The sequence below is a fragment of the Macaca mulatta genome, chromosome 1 (genome assembly GCF_049350105.2).
Source record: "Macaca mulatta isolate MMU2019108-1 chromosome 1, T2T-MMU8v2.0, whole genome shotgun sequence".
Taxonomy (NCBI): Eukaryota; Metazoa; Chordata; class Mammalia; order Primates; family Cercopithecidae; genus Macaca; species Macaca mulatta.
In genome coordinates, this window is record NC_133406.1 from 23491092 (window position 1) to 23512405 (window position 21314).

The 21314-nt window shown below is 44.1% G+C and overlaps 2 protein-coding genes and 1 pseudogene across 2 annotated transcripts in view; 2 read left to right on the forward strand and 1 right to left on the reverse strand.

The window, feature by feature from the left end:
- TMCO1 (transmembrane and coiled-coil domains 1) overlaps positions 1–21314 on the reverse strand; it is a 169010-nt gene that overhangs the window by 84519 nt on the left and 63177 nt on the right. The gene's annotated exons all lie outside the window — the stretch shown is intronic.
- LOC100425306 (large ribosomal subunit protein uL24 pseudogene) lies at positions 1561–1999 on the forward strand (annotated as a pseudogene).
- The window catches only part of UCK2 (uridine-cytidine kinase 2), an 81502-nt gene continuing 69691 nt past the window's right edge, over positions 9504–21314 (forward strand). Inside the window, 1 exon segment of the mRNA NM_001265960.1 lies at positions 9504–9673. Coding sequence (NP_001252889.1) covers positions 9575–9673 — 99 coding nt within the window. The 5' untranslated portion in view covers positions 9504–9574.

Genomic DNA, 21314 nt, shown 5'->3' on the forward strand with positions numbered 1-21314 from the left:
AGCTCCGGGAGATGGGGCAAAGTTGCTGCAAGGATTTAAGAAGCCTGGAAAAAACAATGGCCAAATCTCAGGGAAATGGAAATATCTGCCTTGCCCTGCCAAACCACAGAAGAAGGTGGGCGTGCCGAAACTGATATGTAAGGCAACAAGACCAGCCAGATAATTATGTTCCATTGGAAGGCCTGAAGGACACACTGCTCAAGCCATCAGGAACAGGTTGGAAGAGAGGTACCACTGATCCTAAGAAATTTGGTGGTGGCTCTCCTCTGCAGGCCAGGGCTGATCTAAGAGAAGAGGTCAGTGTTGGGTTTATTAACATCCATTGAAATGATGGGTCTCAAAGTAGTAGAAGTATGTGTCTTAAGCAATGGAATGGCAAAATAAGGTTTTTTGTTGTTGATGATGATGATAATTTCATTAAATCAGGTAATTTGTTACACATTCTGAAAGTTGAATTAAAAATGAAATCTGGAGAGAAAAATAGGAATAATCTTTAGAGGAGTTCAACTTTTGACTAGAGCTGATTAAGTCATTTATTATTATTTTAAAATAAAGGTTATTTTATTATATTGTATTCTTATTATAATTTAATGTCATATTGATTTTATATTTTCTTGTATTCTACTTTATAAACTTCCAGTTTGGGGCTAGGAAAAATGCTGCTGAATGATGTCCTAGAGCTTTTATTTAGATGTTAATCAAGATGACTATGTTCTCTTGGCTAACATTGGTTAATAGCTTAACATTTAAAATGCTATATCCCAGGCCGGGCGCGGTGGCTCAAGCCTGTAATCCCAGCACTTTGGGAGGCCGAGACGGGCGGATCACGAGGTCAGGAGATCGAGACCATCCTGGCTAACACGGTGAAACCCCGTCTCTACTAAATAATACAAAAAGCTAGCTGGGCGACGTGGCGGGCGCCTGTAGTCCCAGCTACTTCGGAGGCTGAGGCAGGAGAATGGTGTAAACCTAGGAGGTGGAGTTTGCAGTGAGCTGAGATCCAGCCACTGCACTGCAGCCCGGGCGACAGAGCGAGACTCCGTCTCAAAAAAAAAAAAAATGCTATATCTCTTTAAAAATTTTTTATCCCTTTAACCTCTTTTATATCTTAAGATACAAAATATATATGTGTATATTTACAGATATAGATACACGCCTATATACACATTTACATGTATACAAAATATGTATGTATGCATATGTGTGTGTGTATATATATAGCACTTTGGGAGGAAATATATATATATTTATATATATATATCTATACACACACACACACACACGCACACACACACAGTACATAGGCCAGGCATGGTGGCTCACACCTGTGATCCCAGAGCTTTGGGAGGATCACGTGAGGCCAGGAGTTCAAAACCAGCCTGGGCAACATAGTGAAACCCTGTCTGTACAAAAAATAAAAAAATTACTGAGCATGGTGGTGCATGCCTGTAGTCCTAGCTACTTGGGAGTCTGAGGCAGGAGGATTGCTTGGGGCCAGGAGTTTGAGGTTACAGTGAGCTATGATCACACCACTGCACTTCAGTCTGGGTGACAGAGCGGCCAAAATGAAGTTCAATCCCTTTGTGACTTCCGACCGAAGCAAAAATCGCAAAAGGCATTTCAATGCACCTTCCCACATTCACAGGAAGATTATGTCTTCCCCTCTTTCCAAAGAGCTGAGACTGAAGTACAACATGTGATTCATGCCCATCCAAAAGGATGATGACGTTCAGGTTGTATGAGGACACTAAAGGGTTAGCAAATTGGTAAAGTAGTCCAGGTTTACAGGAAGAAATACGTCATCTACACTGAATGGGTGCAGTGGGAAAAGGCTAATGGCACAACTGTCCACATAGGCATTCACCCCAGAAAGGTTATCACTAGGCTGAAACTCGGCAAAGACCGCGAAAAGATCCTTGAACGGAAAGCCAAATCTCCCCAAGTAGGAAAGGAAAAGGGCAAATACCAGGAAGAAACAACTGATAAGATGCAGGAATGAAGTAATCTTATATACAAGTTTTGATTAAAACTTGAAACAGACAAAAAAAGAAAAGATATAGGCTGGGTACAGTGGCTAACATCTGTAATCTCAGCACTCTGGCAGGCTGAGGTGGACAGATTGCTAGAGTCTAGGGGTTTGAGGTCGGCCTGGGCAACACGGCAAAACCCTGTCTCTATAAAAAATACAAAAATCAGCCCCGTGTGGTGGCACGCAAATGTATTCCCAGCCACTTGCGACACTGAGGTGGGAGGATTGCTTGAGCCCAGGAGGCAGAGGTTGCAGTGAGCTGAGATTGTACTGCTGCACCCCTGCCTGGGTGACATAGCAAGACCCTGTCTCAAAAAAAAAAAAAAAATGTGTGTGTGTGTATATATATATATATACACACACACATATATATAATGCAGATGTATATATATAAAATGTAGATACATATAATATAAATATATGTAATGTAGATATATACATAGATGCAGATACAGATATACACATAATTTTTAAATCTTATTTCTCTAGTTCTGATGACTTAACCAGCTGAAGATGTTGCAAACTCTCTCAGGAGAGGTATCCAGGGATCAAACCAGTCTCTTCCACGACCCTGAAAGGAGAACTTGCTTAACTGACTCTCTCTCTTCAGTTCAAGGCCTTTCCAGTTACGCCACGGTTTCTTAATCAAGGTTCTCTGGAGTTCTTCATGAATGGGTTTCTTGAGATCTCTGAACCCTTTCGAGTTATCCTCAACATTCTATCTGTGGGTGCATACACAGTGTTTTCCTGGGGAATCTGTTGCTTTTGTTTGCTTCTCAGTGTCTCTGACTAAAAATATTTCTGAAACACTAGCATTCATCACTTGAAGCCTTAGGCCTCCTGGCCACCAGGAACAGCTATAATTTCATTCTGAAGGAAAAGCGAACTAATCTTCTCTCCTAATGACCTGGGGAGAGTTCGCTTCAAGACACCAAAGTAACTTTTAGTAACATACCATGAACACTGAGCAAAAACTAATCCACCTAATCTCCTTTGGCTTCCAACATCACTTGGCACCTCAGCGCATCATCTTGAGGAAAGTCAAACCTGCCATTCTTGGCCACCAGTTCAAATATAAGCCACTAGACTAAATGTAACTACTTGTCTGACATTGACGCCATCAGCAGTACCATCCTCTGCTTCTCCTCTTCACAATCACCGGAGCTCTGAGACTAGGGTGAGGCAATGTAGGTATGAAGGAGCTGCTCCTTTCCCACCCTGCACTTGTACTTGCTCAACCCAAGAGTCGGTGCTTCCTCACTTTTTGCACTCTAGGCACATCCCTTGTCTCACCCTAATCCCAGCTCTGTGTCACCAACTATAATGCATCCATTATGTTCTGATGGAAAGAGCATCAGCCACAGGAGGAGGGAAGAGGTACTAGTAGATTATCTGCAGAGACAGTAACCTAAGAACTAATTAGGGAAAATGAAGGAAGTCATTGCAGAAAAGTGGGATAGCAACGATTTAGTCTGGTGACAGGAAAAGAAGTAAAGGATCAGATATGGGTCTAGGTGAACAGGATGAAGCCAAACAGCTTAGAACATGGTGAATAAAACATGGATTCTGGGGCCTGCTCTTATCAGGTGCTGGTAACTGGCTGGGCAAGACAACAGAACTCTTGACTTTATCTCAGCCTGTTTTCAAAGAATCACGTTATAAAGTGTCCTGGTATGGGGAAGGGAGAGAAAAATCAGAAAATCTCTATAGAACTAAAATCTGTATGTTAATTTTTTCAATTCTGTGAAGGCTTTTTCTTATGAGATTTCTGAAGCTGGGCCAACTAAAATTTAAGGGCCCTTGAATGACTGTTATCTTTGCTGAGAGAGGGTGTATGTTAAATTCCACCAAATTAATAACCTATATTTGCGTAATGTCTTACAGGTTACTACGTTCTCTGACGCTGTCTTTTTAAATCTCAGTCATTTCTCTTTGCTTTTTGCCCATTTCTGTTCCCATTTCCTAAAACTCTTTCTTCTAGCCTGGTTGACACTGATTATTTTTTTAAAAACAGCTTTATTAAGATATAATTCACATACCATGCAATTCACCAATTTAAATTGTACAATTCAATGGTTTTTACTCTATTCAAAGTTGTACAACCATCACGACAATTTTAAAACATTTCCTTCACCCCGAAAGAAATCTTGGACCCATTAGCAGTCTCTCTCCATTTCCCCCACTAATCTCCCTAGCCATAGGCAGCCACAAATCTACATTGGAGGGGGCCCATTCTGGACATTAATTTTTAATTGTTATTCGAAAGTGCCCCTGTAATCTCAGCACTTTGGGAGGCCAAGGCGGGAGGATCACTTGAGACCAGGAGTTCGGGACCAGCGTGGGCAACATGGCAAAACTCCGTCTCTACAAAAAATACAAAAATTAGCCAGGCGTGGTGGTGCGCATCTGTAGTCCCAGCTCCTTGGGAGGCTGAGGTGGGAGGATCACTTGGGCCTGGGGAGGTCAAGGCTGCAAGTGAGCTATGATCATGCCACTGCATTCCAGTCTGGGTAACAGAGTGAGACCCTGTTTCAAAAAAAAAAAAAAAAAAAGTGCCCTTGGGGATTAGGAAGTCTTATTTTTGGAAGTCCTGACCCCTAAATGGTGGACATGTGTGATAAATCAGAGAGCTGTGACAGAAATAGCTGGGGAAGGGGAAATAGTATTTATTTAACAACTACTATGTACTAATGTATATCATTACTTTCACAGCCATCCTATGAAAGAGGTATCATTCAGCAGTTGAAGAAGCTGAGGTTTATAGAAATTATGTAACCTGGCCTGGTGTGGTGGCTCATGCCTATAATCCCAGCACTTTGGGAAGCTGAGGTGGGCAGATAGCTTGAGCTCAGGAGTTCAAGACCAGCCAGGGCACCATGGTGAAACCCTATCTCTACCAAAAGTACAAAAATCAGGCAGTCGTGGCGGCTGGTGCCTGTCGTCCCAGCTACTTTGGGGGCTGAGGCGGGAGGACTGCTTGAGCCCAGGAGGCGGAGGTTGCAGTGAGCCAAAATAGCACCACTGCACTATAGCCTGGGCAACAGAGTAAGACTCTGTCTCAAAAAAAAAAAAAAAAAAAAGAAGAAGAAAAAATAATTATGTAACCTGTCAAAGGTTATAAAGTTAGTAACAAAGCAAGATTATAAATCTTTGTTTTCTGACTAAAACTTATTCATCTTCTTTGCACCAGAACAGGGGTTCTCGCACTTTGGTGGGCATGAGAATCACCTGGAAGGCTTATAAAACACAGAATGTGGAGCTCCACACACAGAGTTTCTGATTTACTAATTCTGGCGTGGTGCTTAAGCGTTTGCATTCCCAGATGCTGCTGCTGCTGGTCTGACACTGCACTCTGTTGTGCTGCCTAACAGTACCTGAGAATGAATTGATTAAGGTCACAGAGCTGGATGTGACTGATTAAGGTCAGAGAGCTTTAACATCATCCAGCCGTCTTTTCGTAACAGTGCTTATGATCTGACAAAGCAATTGCTGATTGATAAAAGGTGGAAAGTAATTAGAAAGGTAATACAGAGAACGAAAATGCTTCGGATACATGATGAGGTGTGATAACATCTATTTTTTCTGGCTGGGGAATGAGATAAAAAAACAGAGAATTGATCATGGTGCGTGAAGCACCTAGAGTTAGAACACTTCAGTTGGGTGCAAAATGTAACGTTCCTTGTCTAGTTCAGAACCCATGGCTACTTAAGGGGAGAAGGCAGGCAGACAAAGGACTGTCAACAGCAATGTCTCTTATTGTTCTTTGGCTACAGCTGCACTTGCATACTCATGCTGACTTCATCCCCAAATGTTAACTAGGCCAGAACTTGATCAGACTGAAATCTGTAAAAGAAAAAAAAAAAATCATCACAGATACCAAGAAAATGTATTTCCTTGGATCTGTTCTAACTCTGAATTTTGTCAAAAATTTCGATTTTTTTTTAAGTAGGAGGGGAAGGAGGACAGTTCAAAATCACTTAATTCAGAATGTGCAGTGTAATTGTTATGGTAGGCTCAGATGCGATTTGAACATTCCTAGCTATGGGATTCGGTGACCAAGCTCCCAAGAGAGGATGACACAGCACAGGGAACAGCACAGGCAGCCTGCCTTGCTTTGTAGGGGGCAGAGATGTGAAAGTCCTTGTTGAGGTCACTGGAGCTGAGAGTACTCTTCATAATTTAAATGGACACGGGTAATTTCCTTATATGTAGGCAAGCCAGCCCTAGGGATAGGAAAGAGAAAGAAAAACAGGGAGTACAGAGTACAGATGGCTGCCCTCTGCTAATTAGGCCTTACCTTTCTATAGAATGCTTTGGATTTTTTTCAGACACTTTCATGTATATTAACTCATGCACAGAGGTCAAATATTATAATTATTAAACAAAGTGCAGAGAAGTATGGAGAATTAACTCAGTTAATGAATTAGCTCAACTAGGTAATAGGTGTATCTAATACTAGGATTAGACGGGGACAGTCACTCTGGAATTCCAGGAAAATGAAACATTCAGAAATAAGTGTAGTATCCACATTAATGCTATCAAGGGAACAAGCCTTTCCTTCCAAAGTGACAGAAATGAAGTTTACTTGTTGGTGTCTTCTTACTTCATATTCATTCATTTGTTCATTCATTTACCATGTACTAAATGCTTCCCACTTGCTTGTCATTCTGCTCAGTGGGCCTGGGAGATGAAGAAATGAGACATTATCTTTTTCCATTTATTGAGGCCCTATAAGGTGCCAGAAACTGTTCTAGGTGTTAGGGCTATAGTTTTATATATATATATATATATATATGTATACACACACACACACACACACACACACACACACACATAAATGTATAAGCCAGTGTGGAGTTAAGTCAATTAAAATTAACAAAGCAAAAGGAAATAAATCCTATAATAAAAATGCCTTGATGGATAGAGGGATGGGTAGATGACCAGTTATGTTTTAAAGCAAGTATATATATGGTACGATGTTTATAATGATAGAGTCTAGGTGGTGGGTATATTGGTGTTTGCTGTAAAATCTTTCAACTGTGCTTGAAAATTTTTATGATAAAATATTATGGAAGAAACACTATAGGAATGACAAGGAAGGTGCAGATTTGAGAAAAGTTTATGAAAGACATGACATTCTTTCATTTTTTTAAGAGACAATCGATAGAGGAGTGCAATGGCATGATCACAACTGCAACCTCGAACTCCTGGGCTCAAGTGATCCTCCTGCCTCAATATCTGGTGTAGCTGGGACTACAGGTGTGCACCTGTGTTTGAAGAAAAAAGGTCCATGCCCAGCTAATTTTTATACTTTTTGTGGAGATGGGGGTCTCGTTATGTTGCCCAGGCTGGTCTCGAACTCCTAGTCTCAAATGATCCTCACTCTTCTGCCTCCCAAGATGTTGGGATTACAGGCATGAGCCACCCCACTGGGCTTTGGCATTCCTTTATCCTCCTCTTCTTCTCCTTAACTACCTAATATCCCCAAGCTAACCCTCAGTTGTAGGTTCAACTTCCAAATTCCAATGGGTTATAAAGAGTTCTACAAAAGTCCATGACAACTAATAAATCTATCTAGTAGAGAAAAGACCTTTTGGAGAAGAGGCTAACTCTAGGACCACCTAAAACTCACCCACTCCATAGCTATTTGGTAAGGCACACCTTTAGGAAACTTCACCTAAATGCCTGCTTCTGGGTACCAGGTAGTGGCCACTCTCCCCATCTTTGTTTCCTGTCTGAGCTGCTACAGAGTTTGATGTTAGATGGTGACATAAAATACAGTTATCCCTAGATATATGCGGAGGGACTGGTCCCAGGACAGTCTACATGTAACCAAATCCACACATAAAGTCCCACAGTCAGCCCTGGGGAACCTGCACAAATACTGTATTTTCCATATGCCTTTGGTTAAAAAAAAAAAGCTGCATAAAAGTGAACCTCCCAGTTTGAACCTGTGTTGTTCGTCAACTGTAATTTAAAAGTGAAAAAAGGTTTGTGTTTTCTGGTATCCTTTTTTGTTTGTTTGCTTGTTTGTTTTTTGACACAGGCTCTGGCTCTGCTGACCAGGCTGGAGGGCAGTGGGGCAATCATGGCTCACTGCAGCCTCGATTTCCCTGGCTTGAGACAAAATTATTTTTTTCAAAATAATTTTCAATTTAAGGTAATTTACTAAGTTTCAAAAGATAATGCTATCGACGTAAATTCTGTTTTAGATTGTAGGCCCCATCAGCTCATTGATACCAGTCCCAAGTTCAGATAAGAAGAGACTGGAAGTTACTAGGCTAGTCCTGCCTCTCTCACGTATGTCCCAGCAAAACTTCTCTTTCCAGTTTCAGCCCTTTAGAGACCTTTTTTCTTCAAACACTAATATAGGGCTTAGACTGTACCAGCACTGTTCTGAGAACTTTACATATACGAATTCATTTAATTCTCACAAAAATCCTGGGAGGTATTTGCCATTATTATTCCCATTTAACAGATGAGAGCACTGAAGCACAGAGAGGTTAAGTAACTTGCTCAGGGACCTGGATGTGAATGCAGAAATCTGGCTCCAGAGGTGGAGTCTGAAACTGCCTTTCTAAGTGACTGATTGCCAATCTCTGGAAAATCAGTTCAATTGAAGGTATTAATGGATCAAAATGTCAGTATGTTTTCAGATACCCTAACTCCATAGGAAGCTCAGTGTATGGGATCTGAGATACTGTAGTTTAGAAGGGAATTGCTTTTCCAAGGGAGGGCACCCTTCAGATAAGCCCCTCAAACTGCCCTTCTGTAGAGTCGCACGAGGACAGGCCTGCTAAAAAGGATGGCGCTGGGGGGTTTCCAAGACAGGAAATATCTAAAGCCAGAGGCTGACATATTATCTTGGCGAACAGGAGAAGGGAAAAAGAACCCTCATTTTTTGGAAACACAAGTTTTTAGTCTGGATAATGGGTAAATGACATTAACTCTTTGTTCCACCCTAATCTTCCAAGCTTGCTCAAATTTTGCTTCTCAAACCTGGGCCATTCCTTCTTATTCAATTTGCCTATTAATTCCTTCAAGCTTTTTATCCCTTCTGAAATAGGTGGTAGCATACCAAATTGAAACACAGAACAGCCTGTTTCTTTCCCGCAGGGTCCGCTAGGGCGCGTCGGAGAAAGGGTTAACCGGGCGGGTGGGAGGGAGGGTCCAGCTCACACCTTTCGCAGAGACCTCGGGCGGCGGCGGGGCCCGGGAGGGGCGGAGGCTGGGGCCAGACGCCTCGCCGCCTCCGCCTCGGCGAATAGCAGCGCGCTGCCCGCCCGGATTGGAGCAGCAGCATCACGCTGACCTCTGCCTGGGATGTAAACGGGCCCGGCCGCTGCGGGCAAAGGAAGGCTCTTGGCTCCTCCGGGAAACCCAGCCCCATCACCCGGCTCTGAGCGGCTCGCAGGCGAGCGGCAGCAGCCTCGGCCCCGGCAGCGCCCAGCGGCGGCTGCGGGAAGCGGAGGGAGGCCGACGCGGGCGCGGGCGGGGAGCGTGCGTCCGTTCGCACAGGCAGCGGGAGGAGGGGCGGCGCGAACCATGGCCGGGGACAGCGAGCAGACCCTGCAGAACCACCAGCAGCCCAACGGCGGCGAGCCCTTCCTTATCGGCGTCAGCGGGGGAACGGCCAGCGGCAAGGTACGGCGGGGCCCCAAGCCGCGCTCCCCTCCCGGCTCCGGTCCCGGCGGCGCATGTGGCCGGCGGCCGCGGGCCATGTCAGTTGCTGCAGCCACCGCGTGGCTCGCGCGCCTCCGCTCCCGGCCGCGCTCCAGCGCCGAGTGCGCCCCGCGCGGCCTGGGGGCGCTGCGGCGGGGGCGGGCGAAGACTCGGGCCATGGAGGTTCTGGGGGTACGCGGCTACGATCGCAGGGCTGGAGTGCTCCCCTCGCTTTTCTCCCCCTGCGTTAATAACTCGTGGCCGGGGTCCTATGGGGGAAGGGCAGGGAAGCGGATGCTTATTGTTTTGCAAGTCCAGTGTTGGGGGAGAGGGCTTTCCGCAGGACCCCCTACGAACCCCCGATGGCCCCCCCACCCCCCCACCCCAGCCCCGGTCTGGCACAGACGTGTTTGCCCAGCGGCGCAGCCCGGTGCTGAGGGCGGAGCGAGCCGGGAAGCGCGGCCGGGAGGGCGAGGGTGGCGGGAACGCGCGAGGCGGCATCCCGGGGAAGGGGAGCCCCGTTTGGGGCTGCACTCAAGGGCTGGGGATTACAGGGGTTTCCGGCTAAAAGCCTGAGAGCCAAATAGGTGTGCCGTGACATTAATGAAACGGTAATAGTAGGGGCTTCTGTTTTTTAAGGTTATGAGAGGAAACGTGGTCGACTTCAATGAGAAAGTTGTACTGGCTCCATGCTCTTCGGTGTCCGGGACGTACGCGTCTTGGATCCACGGAAGGGGGTCATCGTATGGGCGTCTGACACTCTTAGGAGCCTGTTTCCTTTGTTTTATCAGCAAGGCAAGAAGAGACGAGGGAAATGACTTCCTAGCTTTACCCGGGGCTTTTTCTGCAGGTGGAGAAGGGTGGAGTCCTCCCAGATGCTTCTTTTCTTTGCTCCCCTAACAGCCTTTAAGATGTGGCTACTTGTTTTTCCCACCGTTTAACACCCTCCAACTTCATTTGGAGCACGGGTTCCTCAGGGGACCCTGAGAGCTGGGTGCTGGTGTGCGGGTTTGGAGAGGCGGGATGATGCTTCCCCGGGCTGGGGAGAGCAGAGCAGGAAGGCTGGTTGGCGCCATGAGGAAAGAGCCACGAGGTTTTCGCTCCCGAACCGACGCGTCTGTAGCCCCTCCTCCATTTTGGTTTTACGTTTTTCCCTCCAGGTCTGGACGACTTTAGCGCAAGGAGCCCAGCTAGACACGGCGGCTGGCCCTGGGGAACTTCTTTATTGATGAAGTTAATCTCGTCCCTAGCTCCCAGGGTTAGGAATCGGCCTGCTTTAGGTCCTGAAGTTTCTGTTCTGTGTGCTCCCTGGTTGAAGGCTTTTAAAAAAAATTTGTAATTTTTGAATGTATTCTTTACTGTGACTTATACTGGTAATTCAAAGCAAAACCAGAATGCTAGCCCTTTCAGAAAGCTTTACCTGTTCTTTTAGAATTATTTTTGCCCTTCTGGCATTCGCCTGTTGGATTGAGAGCTTTTGTGTGTGTGTGTGTGTGTGTGTGTTCGTGGCTGTTTTCCCAGCCCTCCTAGCACAGTGCCTGCCTGGCATGTAGTGGGGTCCAGATTTTAAGCTGAGGTCCAGTCCTCCTAAGGTGGGGAGGAGACGTAAACTTGCATATGAGCTTTTAGAAACAAAATGACCTTGGTAATCGTCTAAATAATTTAGTTACCATCAGGGTGAAAACTGCCACCCTAGAAGATGAATAACTCTGTTCTTCTTGTTGTGTATTTCTCAGTCGTCACCTGTTCTAACTTGATAATCAGTACAAGCTTTTGGTGTTACTTGGGTAAAGTGTGGAATGGGAATAGTGGTGAGCCAATATGGGAGTAGCTAATTCTCTGCCTCCTAAAGTGCTGGGGTTACGGGTATGAGCCACTACCCGGGCTGGCTTTTTAATCTTTATTTTTTGTAGCGACTAGGTCACCATGTTGCCCAAGCTTGTTTGTACATTTTTGACATACAATTGATTGTTTGTCATCCTTTAAGATTGTTGATATTTTTGTTATTAAAAAAATCCAAGACTGGGCCTGGTGGCTCACGCCTGTAATCCCAGCATTTTGGGAGGTGGAGGCAGGAGGATTGCTTGAGCCCAGGAGTTTGAGACCAGCCTGGGCAACACAGTGAGACCCCGTCTGTATAAAATGAAAAATGTGGTGGGTTGAGAAAGTTATTTTGACCTATGTTAAAAACCAGATTCTCAGCTTGGACAACATAGTGAGACTTGTTCTCTACAAAAATAAAAAAATTATCCAGGTGCGGTGTTGCATGTTTAGAGGCTGAGGTGGGAGGATTGGTTGAGCATGGGAGGTCGAGGCTGCAGTGAGCTGTGATTGTGCCACTGCACTCCAGCCTGGGTGACAGAGCAAGACCTGTCTCAAACAAAAACCAAAAAAGATTATGGCTGGGTACAGTGGCTCACACCTCTAGTCCCAGCACTTTGGGAGGCCAAGACAGGAGGATGACTTCAGAACCAGCCTGGGCAACAGAGAGAGACCTTGTCTCTAAAAAAAAAATAAAAATTAGCCATGTATGGTGGTTTGTTCCACCAGCTACTCAGGAGGCTGAGGCAGGAGGATGGCTTGAGCCTAGGACTTGGAGGCTGCAGTGAGCTTTAGTGCCACTGTACTCCAGACTGGGCAATGTAGCAAGACCCCATCTCAAAACCAAATGAAACCAGATTCTCATTTTTCCCCCTAAAGGACAGGTGTAGCGACAACACTAAAAGGGGGGAAAAAACCCAGGCTAAACTTCTTTGCCTGCATACATACCTGTGACTTTTAGGTATCGTTCTGTTTCCTTTTTATTGCCTGTTCCTTGTTCCTGTGACCTCTTCATTGGACAACTGAAATAGCCTCTGAATCTGTTCCATTACACTGTCATCAGAATGGTCTTCGTTAGGAATAGCTCTGGTTGTGCCATTTTCCTTTTCGGAAACCTTGGGTAAGTCCCCATTGCTCAGTACAGGTCAAATACATCAGTACAGTACAAATCCCCTTGGCCCCTGAACGTGGTCCCAGGCTATTTATTGTTTTTATTTTTATTTTATTTTTTATTGAGATGGAGTCTCACTCTGTCACTCAGGCTGGAGTGCAGTGGTGCCATCTTGGCTTACTGCATCCTCCACCTCCCGGGTTCAAGCAATTCTCCTGCCTCAGCCTCCCGAGTAGCTGGGATTATAGGCATGTGCCACCACGCCTGGCTAGTTTTTTGTATTTTTAGTAGAGGTGGGGGGTTTCACCATGTTGGCCAGGCTGGTCTCGAACTCCTGACCTCAGGTGATCTGCCTGCCTCGGCCTCCCAAAGTGTTGGGATTACATGCATGAGCCACCATGCCCGACCTTATTTTTCTATACAGCCAAATGCACACAGACCATCTTATTGAACTGCCTTCACTTAACATTTTGCTCAGTCGTCTTCTTTTTGGAATGGCCTTTAGGCTTTTTAAGGCTCAACTCTGTTAATACTTCCTCGAGGGAGCTCTGCTACCTATTTCCTTAATGAGAATTATTTTTTTTTCTTCTGCTTCCATAGACTTACCATATCTTTCTTGGCTTATGCTTATTTGTTGACTGCTTCTTCCATTAGAGTATGTGTTCTGTGAGAGAATACTTTTTCTTAACCTGTTTAAGTGCTTGGGATTGAGGGGAAATAAGGATTTTAAGGAACCATGAGAGAAGGTCTCTGTCCTTAGCAGTTTACTGTTTCTAAATTTCTTCCACTGTTTTTATCACCACGTCACTTTATCATTAAAGCATTTGATTATCTATTCCCTTTGAAGTCAGGCACCAGTCTTCCCTACTGGTAGATGACAATGGAAGATGAGGTTAGGGGAACTTTTGACTTAGTGATAGGACTGGGATTGGGATCTAGGGTTTTATGTTTTATTTTTTATTTATTTTTGGGACAGAGCCTTGCTCTGTCACCCAGGCTGGAGTGCAGGGGTGCGATCTTGGCTCACTGCAACCCCAGCGATTCTCCTGCCTCAGCCTCCCGAGTAGCTGGGATTACAGGTGCCCACCACAATGTCTGGTTAATTTTTGTACTTTTAGTAGAGACGGGGTTTCACCGTGTTGGCCAGGCTGGTCTCGGTCTCCTGACCTCATGATCCGCCTCGGCCTCCCAAAGTGCTGAGATTACAGGTGTGAGCCTCTGCACCCGGCCAGTTTTTTTTTTCCTTCTTAAAATCTGTATCTGTTTTGAACTTTCTCCACAAGCAGTGGCCTCTTCGTGTGAGTATTTTTAGGGAGGTTGGCCTGCGTGTGACCAATATAGGACACGAGAGGAGATGCTGTCCCCTCTGAGGTGTGGACTGCCACCTCAGTGCAGCTTGGCCATGAGTCAGCATCTGCTTTTGGAGTGCTTCAGAATGTGCTCTGGACCCGTGTCGGCTCCCACTGCCCTGTTCTGGAACCTCGGTCGCCATCCCCATCCAGCCAGATCACGTTATTCCACACCCTCCTATCAGGTGTTCCCGGGACTGTGGGGCTGGTTTGTTCCTTCTGCTGTTTTTCTCAGAGCTGGCATTGTGTGTTTTCCATCACCTCAAACTGCTGCCATGGCGGGGAAGGCCTGGTGTGATCTGGCCCTTGGGACCTCCTTCCCTTTCCCCCTCTAGCTAGTACAGCCACACCCACTCTCGGCATGGCAGGCTTTCCCCCCAGCCAAGGATGTCCGCACTTGCTGTCTGCTCTGCCTGAAACTCCAGCTTTTTCACCGAGCCATGCCTAGCAGGATATCTGGTAGAATGAAGAAACCCTGGGTCCTGCTGCCTCCAGTAGTTCCTCTCCTGCTGCCTTTCCTCAGGCTGTATTTCTTCTTTGTTCCTTGAGTGTCTTTGAAGTATGGTTTCTGATGCTCACTCTCTCTGTGGTCACCTACCAGTTCACTACATAGCATTTGCTTTCATGTCATTTCTTTGTCAAATCTTGCTTTTATGAGGTTCTGTGGTGGGGACAGATTGTCTTTGGGAATTTCACTGCTGAAGACCTGACCTTTTTTGCTTGGTAGTGGTGCTGTTGGAACTACTTACGGTCTCTAAATCTTAGACTTGTATTTCAGTATTTTAAAATCAATAAAAAAGGGTTGAGGGTATGCTTTTATATGCGAGTGTATATGCATATGTCTGTATGCTTTCATGTCCCATTAAACCATTTCAGTCATTAAGCTGATTTGTCATGAAAGCATTTGATCTTTTCATCATATATATAAAATATATAAGCATAACCCATATATAATTATGACATACAAAGTAGGAATAAAAAAAGAAAAAGGAAACATTTAGAAACATAATTTCTTTAATAGTATAAAATCTTTCGATTATTACTAAAATATTATTTGTGACTGAAGATTGAAAGATGTTTTGTTTTTAAAAATCTTGTTTAATACTTGGTGATTCTTGGATGGCCTTGGTGGTGGTAGTTTTGGTGATCATTCAAGACTGAAGGTTTTGTTCTAAGTTTAGTCTTCTGAATTTTTATTTAATGATTGTCATATTTGAAAAAGTTACCCCTAAAAACATCCAAGTAGAGGAAAGTTATCATTTTATAGTACTTACTAAATCATGATGTTCCCATCCTCCAATTATGCCATGACTTTTCTTTAAAACGAGCTAGAATATGTTCATCTTGTAGTCCTAGCTACTTGGGAGGCTCAAGTGGGAGGATTGCCTGAGCCCTAGGAGGTTGAGACTGGAGTGAGTCTTAATCCCACCATTGCAATCCAACCTGGGCGACAGAGCGAGACCCTATCTCAGAAAAAACAAAAAAAGTTCCATTAGTACACAATTTAATATAATAACCTGAAAAATATAAAGAACCATATAAAGCCCTCCAGCATTAGACTTTCAGGCCTCATAAGCGGTAATTTGTTTAGATGAGGGGGCAATGGTTCTAAATGTATGCTTGAGAATTTTGAACAATGAGAGAAGGTAACAACTCTGAAAACAATTTGCTTTGCCAACTTGCTATGAGCAATACTCTTTCCATAAGATGAGTTTTTTCTTTCTTTTTTTGTTTTTTTTTTTAAAGCAGTTGTTTTTACTTGGTTTCTCCCTGTGAAACTATAGGAAAGGTGTCAGTATTTCTGTGAAAGCCCACACTTGACCTTCAGTACCCTATGGGACAGGGGACCAGCAAGCAGTACTTTTTATTCCTGTGATATGTAGTGTTTGGCAAGAATTTTGCCTGACACATACATGGCAGAAACATAAAAATTTTGTGTGGGTTGTAGAGTTGTGCTTCTTTATTTCCTTATTCAGCCCATAAGTATGCTATTTGGTCTGACATTTTTACCTTTTTTTTTTGGCTGACTAGCAGGGAGCAAGGGCTGTTTTGTCATCTCAGCTAGCATGCTGTGCTTTCCCTTGCCTGTCTTGTAGAAGTCCAAAGTTCCGTGTCTCTGGGATTGCTTTTCCTTGGGAGTGGAGATGAGTACTGTCTTTGCCTTTCGCAGGCTTCTAGTCTCCTAGGCTGTCTAGATAAAGCTTGTGGTAGAATGGGCTGACAACAGTGCTGATTTTGGACTATGGTCTAAAAGACATTTTTGCATTCATAACCACTAAGAGAATTTTGGAGAATTCTTCATCCCATTTTGCACATATAATACATATATTTTTATATGTTATAAAATATAATATATTTTGTATGTTATAAAATGTTTTTATGTTATAAAATATATATATTTAAAATTAGTTATTATTATTATTGTTTTAGAGACTGTGTCTCACTATGTTGCCCAGGTTGGCATGAACTCCTGGCCTCAAGCAGTCCTCCTGTCTTGGCCTCCCAAAGTGCTGGGACTACAGGCATGAGCCACTGTACTGGGCCCCATCACATATTTTTGACATCAGTTTTTTTCATTGTAAGTAAGGAGTTGAAAAGGAAGTAATTTCTGATATATTGTAAATATACACTTAAAAACAACAATTGTTTCATTTTTTTAAATTATCCGATGAGTTCTAACTACTGTAATAATTTGACCTATTGTCATACATTTTAAAACCTGTAGATGAACAAGCTCTTATTTGAGTCAGAAATGTTCACTTTTCTTTTTTCCTCAATCATTTCAGTTCTGCTTCCCCTGCAAAATATTAATTTAATTTCATTTTTTTATGCTTGAAAATATTTTATTTGTCACTCTATCATATGTGACAAAAGTATACATTAAAATTTTATTTCCTGTTCTCAGAATCTAAGTATTTATTTCTTTTGGATTGCATTACTACTGTACTTATTAGTACAAAATTCACCAAAACAAATGGATACCGCCGGGCATGGTGGCTCACGCCTGTAATCCCAGCACTTTTGAGAGGCCGAGGCAGGTGGATTACCTAAGGTCAGGAATTTAAGACCAGCCTGGCCAACATGGGGAAACCCCATCTCTACTAAAAATACAAAAATTAGCTGGGCTTGGTGTCGGGTGCCTGTAATCCCAGCTACTTGGGAGGCTGAGGCAACAGACTAGCTTGAACCTAGGAGGCAGAGGTTGCAGTGAGCCGAGATTGCGCCACTGCACTCCAGCCCGGGTGACAAGAGCAAGACTCTGTCTTAAAAAAAAAAACAAAAAAACCAAATGGATATCTTATACATTTTTTTTTTGAAGAAAGCATCTTGATGAGATAGAGCCTTCCACCCCGGATTATTTGATGATTCTGTGGATAATTACTATTTAATACTAGAATAAGATTTTTCATTTGTATAGCTCTAAGCTCTAAGGAACCCTGTTGACATAAATAAGTAGATGGAAATGGAAAGAATATTGTTATATCAAGGTCAATCAGACTCAGTTTTTACCTTTGAAATTATATGTCAAAATACAGTGGATTTTTATGAATCAACTAGCCATTCATCTCCTCTAATTTTGTAGAAAGCAGGAAAACTGGAAACCTCCAGACCTGTAAAAGGAATTGTTATTCCATCATTAAGTCATTCATCTTCCAGTATCAGCTTGAGTATTTTAGATCACCCTTTTGCATGGATTCAGAATGGAGGGGTGATGGGCCTTTATTTTGTAAAACGAGAGAAGCCGGATTGTGAAAGGGTGTCCCTGCTTTCACTTGGCTCGGGAAGTTTTCACGTACCCTAGTTTGAAGACAACTGATTTAGGTAGCTTGGTGTCTTAGTCTGTTTTGTGCTGCTGTAGCAGAATACCTGATAATGAACAGAAATGTATTTCTCACAGTTCTGGAGGCTAAGGAGTCCAAGATTGAGGGTCTGACACCTGGCCTTTTTGCTGTGTCATGGTCATCCCATCCTGGAAGGCAGAAGGGCAAGGGGTGGGGGTGGGGAGGAGAGAAAGTGCGTGTCCTCATGCACAAGAGGTTCAAACAAGGTTCCTTTTGTAAGGAACCCGCCCCTGTCATAACGAATCTGCTCACATGATAAGGGCATTAATCCAGTTCATGAGGGTGGTGCCTTCAAGATCCAAACACCTTCCATCAGGCCCCACTTCCTAACACTGCCACATTGAGCATCAAGTTTTCAACACATGAACTTTAGACGACACTTTCAAACCACAGCACTTGTGTTCCAGCCCACTGTTGCCACTTACTTATTAAGTATCTGTATATTCATCTACAGAAGAGGGTCCTTACAGCCCTTGCATTTTCACAGTTCTGTAACTAGCCTTGAGTATCCTATGATTGTTACCACTGGCCACATAAAGTACTTCTTGAATCTGAACCTGTGTAAGTGGTAGACATTTATAAGCTTTCTTTGGTGGGATTCTGAAAGACTGACATCCTCTGCCATTTGCTAACGTTCATCTCAACTGGATACCGGTTAGATTTCCTGAAGGTCCTGGTACCCTGTATGCTTACTGTCACTTGCAAACCTTTGCAGGTGTTGCTGTTTGCTGTTTTTGGGTCCTCCTCTTCTATGTTGCTAAAGCATCCTAAACAGACCTCAGTTACAGAAATTTTTTTCCCTGCCCTGTGTGGTCCTTGCTTGTTTAGTCTATCTTTAGGCTGAGCTCTCAGGATCAGGGACTTTGTTTTACCTCACTATTGCCTGAAGGTAACACATGTCCCAAAACAGGAAGGATGAGGAGGTTCCCAAATGTTTGTTGAATAACCAAATATTAAGTATTTTTTTTCCAAACTCCGTGTATCATAGGAATTTCAACATGTCCAGTATTGAACTCCTCATCTCACCCCTTAAACATGCTCAATCTTTAACCTTCACCATCTCAGTTGATGACAGCTTCATCTTTCTAGTTGCTCAGGCCTAAAACCTCAGGGTTATCCTTGACTACTCTTTCTTTCTTCTGTAGTCTCAGACTGTCTAGAGAGAACTTACAACGAATGGCTGGTAAGAGTGCTGACTTTGGACTGTAGTCTTCAAACATGTTTGCATTCATAATTGCTAAGTCACTTGGATCCAGTCCATTAAGAAATCCTGTTGGCCCTGCCTTCACAACGTATCTGCAGTCTGAGCACTTTTCTACTCCTTTACTTCTACCCTGGTCCAGGTCATCATTCATCATCTGTCGGTTGCATCATTGCAGTTGTCTCCTGACCCATCTCCCTCTTCCTTCTTTGTATACATGTTGTATTCTCATAACAGCCAGAGTGATCCTGTTAAAATGAAAGTTGGATAATTCCCTGCTCTGATACAACCCTGCAGTGGCTTCCCATTTTACTTCTAGTAAATTAAGTCTACAACAAGATGGGGAGGGCTCTACAAATGGGTCCTTTGCACGGGCTGTTCATTCTGCCAGGGCATCTCTTGATACCAGTGTCATTAACCACCTTCCCTCCTTCAAGTGTTGCTCACGTGTCTCCTTCTCATGATCACTATTTAAAATTGTAAACATTACACACTCAAATATCTGTTGAATGGTTGAAGAATGAATTACTTTGCTCAGTTACCGCTTCTAATACTAGTTTTAACATTAAACCTGTTGCTGGGGGATGTGGATAGTTGTCCCTTTGCTGTTCACATTTGTATTTCCTTCTGGGGTACCATCACCTGGATAAGATTGCTGGCACGTTGTCAGTCACTGAGCTTGGTCTTGTAAGTGTGCATGCTAGATGGCTTAGATGCCTGTTTAATGGTGCATTAAAAAAAATCAGGCTGGGTGCGGTGGCTCATGCATGTAATCGCAGCACTTTGGGAGGCCGGGATGGGTAGATCATCTGAGGTCAGGAGTTCCAGACCAGCCTGACCAATGTGGTAAAATCCCATCTCTACTAAAAACACAAAAATTAGCTGGGCATGGTGGCGGGTGCCTGTAATCTCAGCTACTTGGGAGGCTGAGGCAGGAGAATCACTTGAACCAGGGAGGCAGAAGTTGCAGTGAGATCATGCCACTGCACTCCAGCCTGGGTGACAGAGCGAGACTTCGTCTCAAAAAAAAAAATAAATAAATAAATTAAAAAAAAGAAAAAAAAATCAGAGAGTGACTTTAACTTAAACTTTTAACCTTAAATTCTTATTGTCATGCTCTTAAAGGACTGTCACCTATTTTGTTTAACTTAATACTTTTAATTGAGGTAAGATACGCTTTTTTTATTAGTCGGTGGCTACATTTTTCTCTACCTCCTTTTGTAGAGAAAGGAAACGTTTGAGAGCAGAAGGAGTAGAATATTGAGTGATACACAGTGTTTGAAAGAGAGGTAGTGAATACTCTTCAGGAAGGAAATGCAAGCTGAGGGAGCCCTCCTTGTCTGACTACAGAGGGAGGACACAAGCCGAAGTGGGCATGAGATTGGCCATTTGGTTTCTGGAGGAAGGGGTCAGGAGACATCCGTTGTTAAGGTGGAAAAACTTGTGTTTTGGATGTGTCTTCTGGGAAGAACTCAGTCCTAGCCTGCCATGAGGCTCTGCTTGCTAAGTCTTGGTGGAGTATAAGGTGTTTTTTTGGTGTGATAGAATTGAAGCTTTATAATGTCTCCACTTCGGGTTAGGATTGAGAATCCCTGGTTTGTTCAGAAAATGCTTCCTTGAGGTAAGCCCAGGAAGCTTGATGGAGTGGAGAACATGCGTGGGTTTTGGAGTCAGCCAGGCTTGTGTTAACATTCCTGCTTGGCCACTTCTTTTTTTTTTTTCTCTTTTTGAGACGAAGTCTCGCTGTGTCGCCCAGGCTGGAGTGCAGTGGCGCGATCTCAGCTCACTGCAAGCTCCGCCTCCCGGGTTCACGCCATTCTTCTGCCTCAGCCTCCGAGTAGCTGGGACTACAGGTGCCCGCCACCACGCCCGGCTAGTTTTTTTTTTTTATATATTTTTAGTAGAGACGGGGTTTCATCATGTTAGCCAGGATGGTCTCGATCTCCTGAGCTCGTGATCCACCCGCCTCGGCCTCCCAAAGTGCTGGGATTACAGGCTTGAGCCACCGCGCCCGGCCCCTGCTTGGCCACTTCTAATCTGTTTCTTCTGAACCTATTCCTCCATCTGTGAAAAGGAGATGATGTCTAGTTTGGAGAGGTGTTGGGGTTAAACGATAAAATGTATGTAGAGGTATATGCTTCTGCAGCGGGCCGGTCACTTGCCAGTACCGTGATTCATGTTCTGTGCAGATGTGCTGTCAGAACAGGCTCATTGGCCAACCTTCCCTCCCTACCCCTGCCCCAGACAGAGTCCTGCTGTGTTGTCCAGCCTGGAGTGTGGTGCGATCTCGGCCCACTGC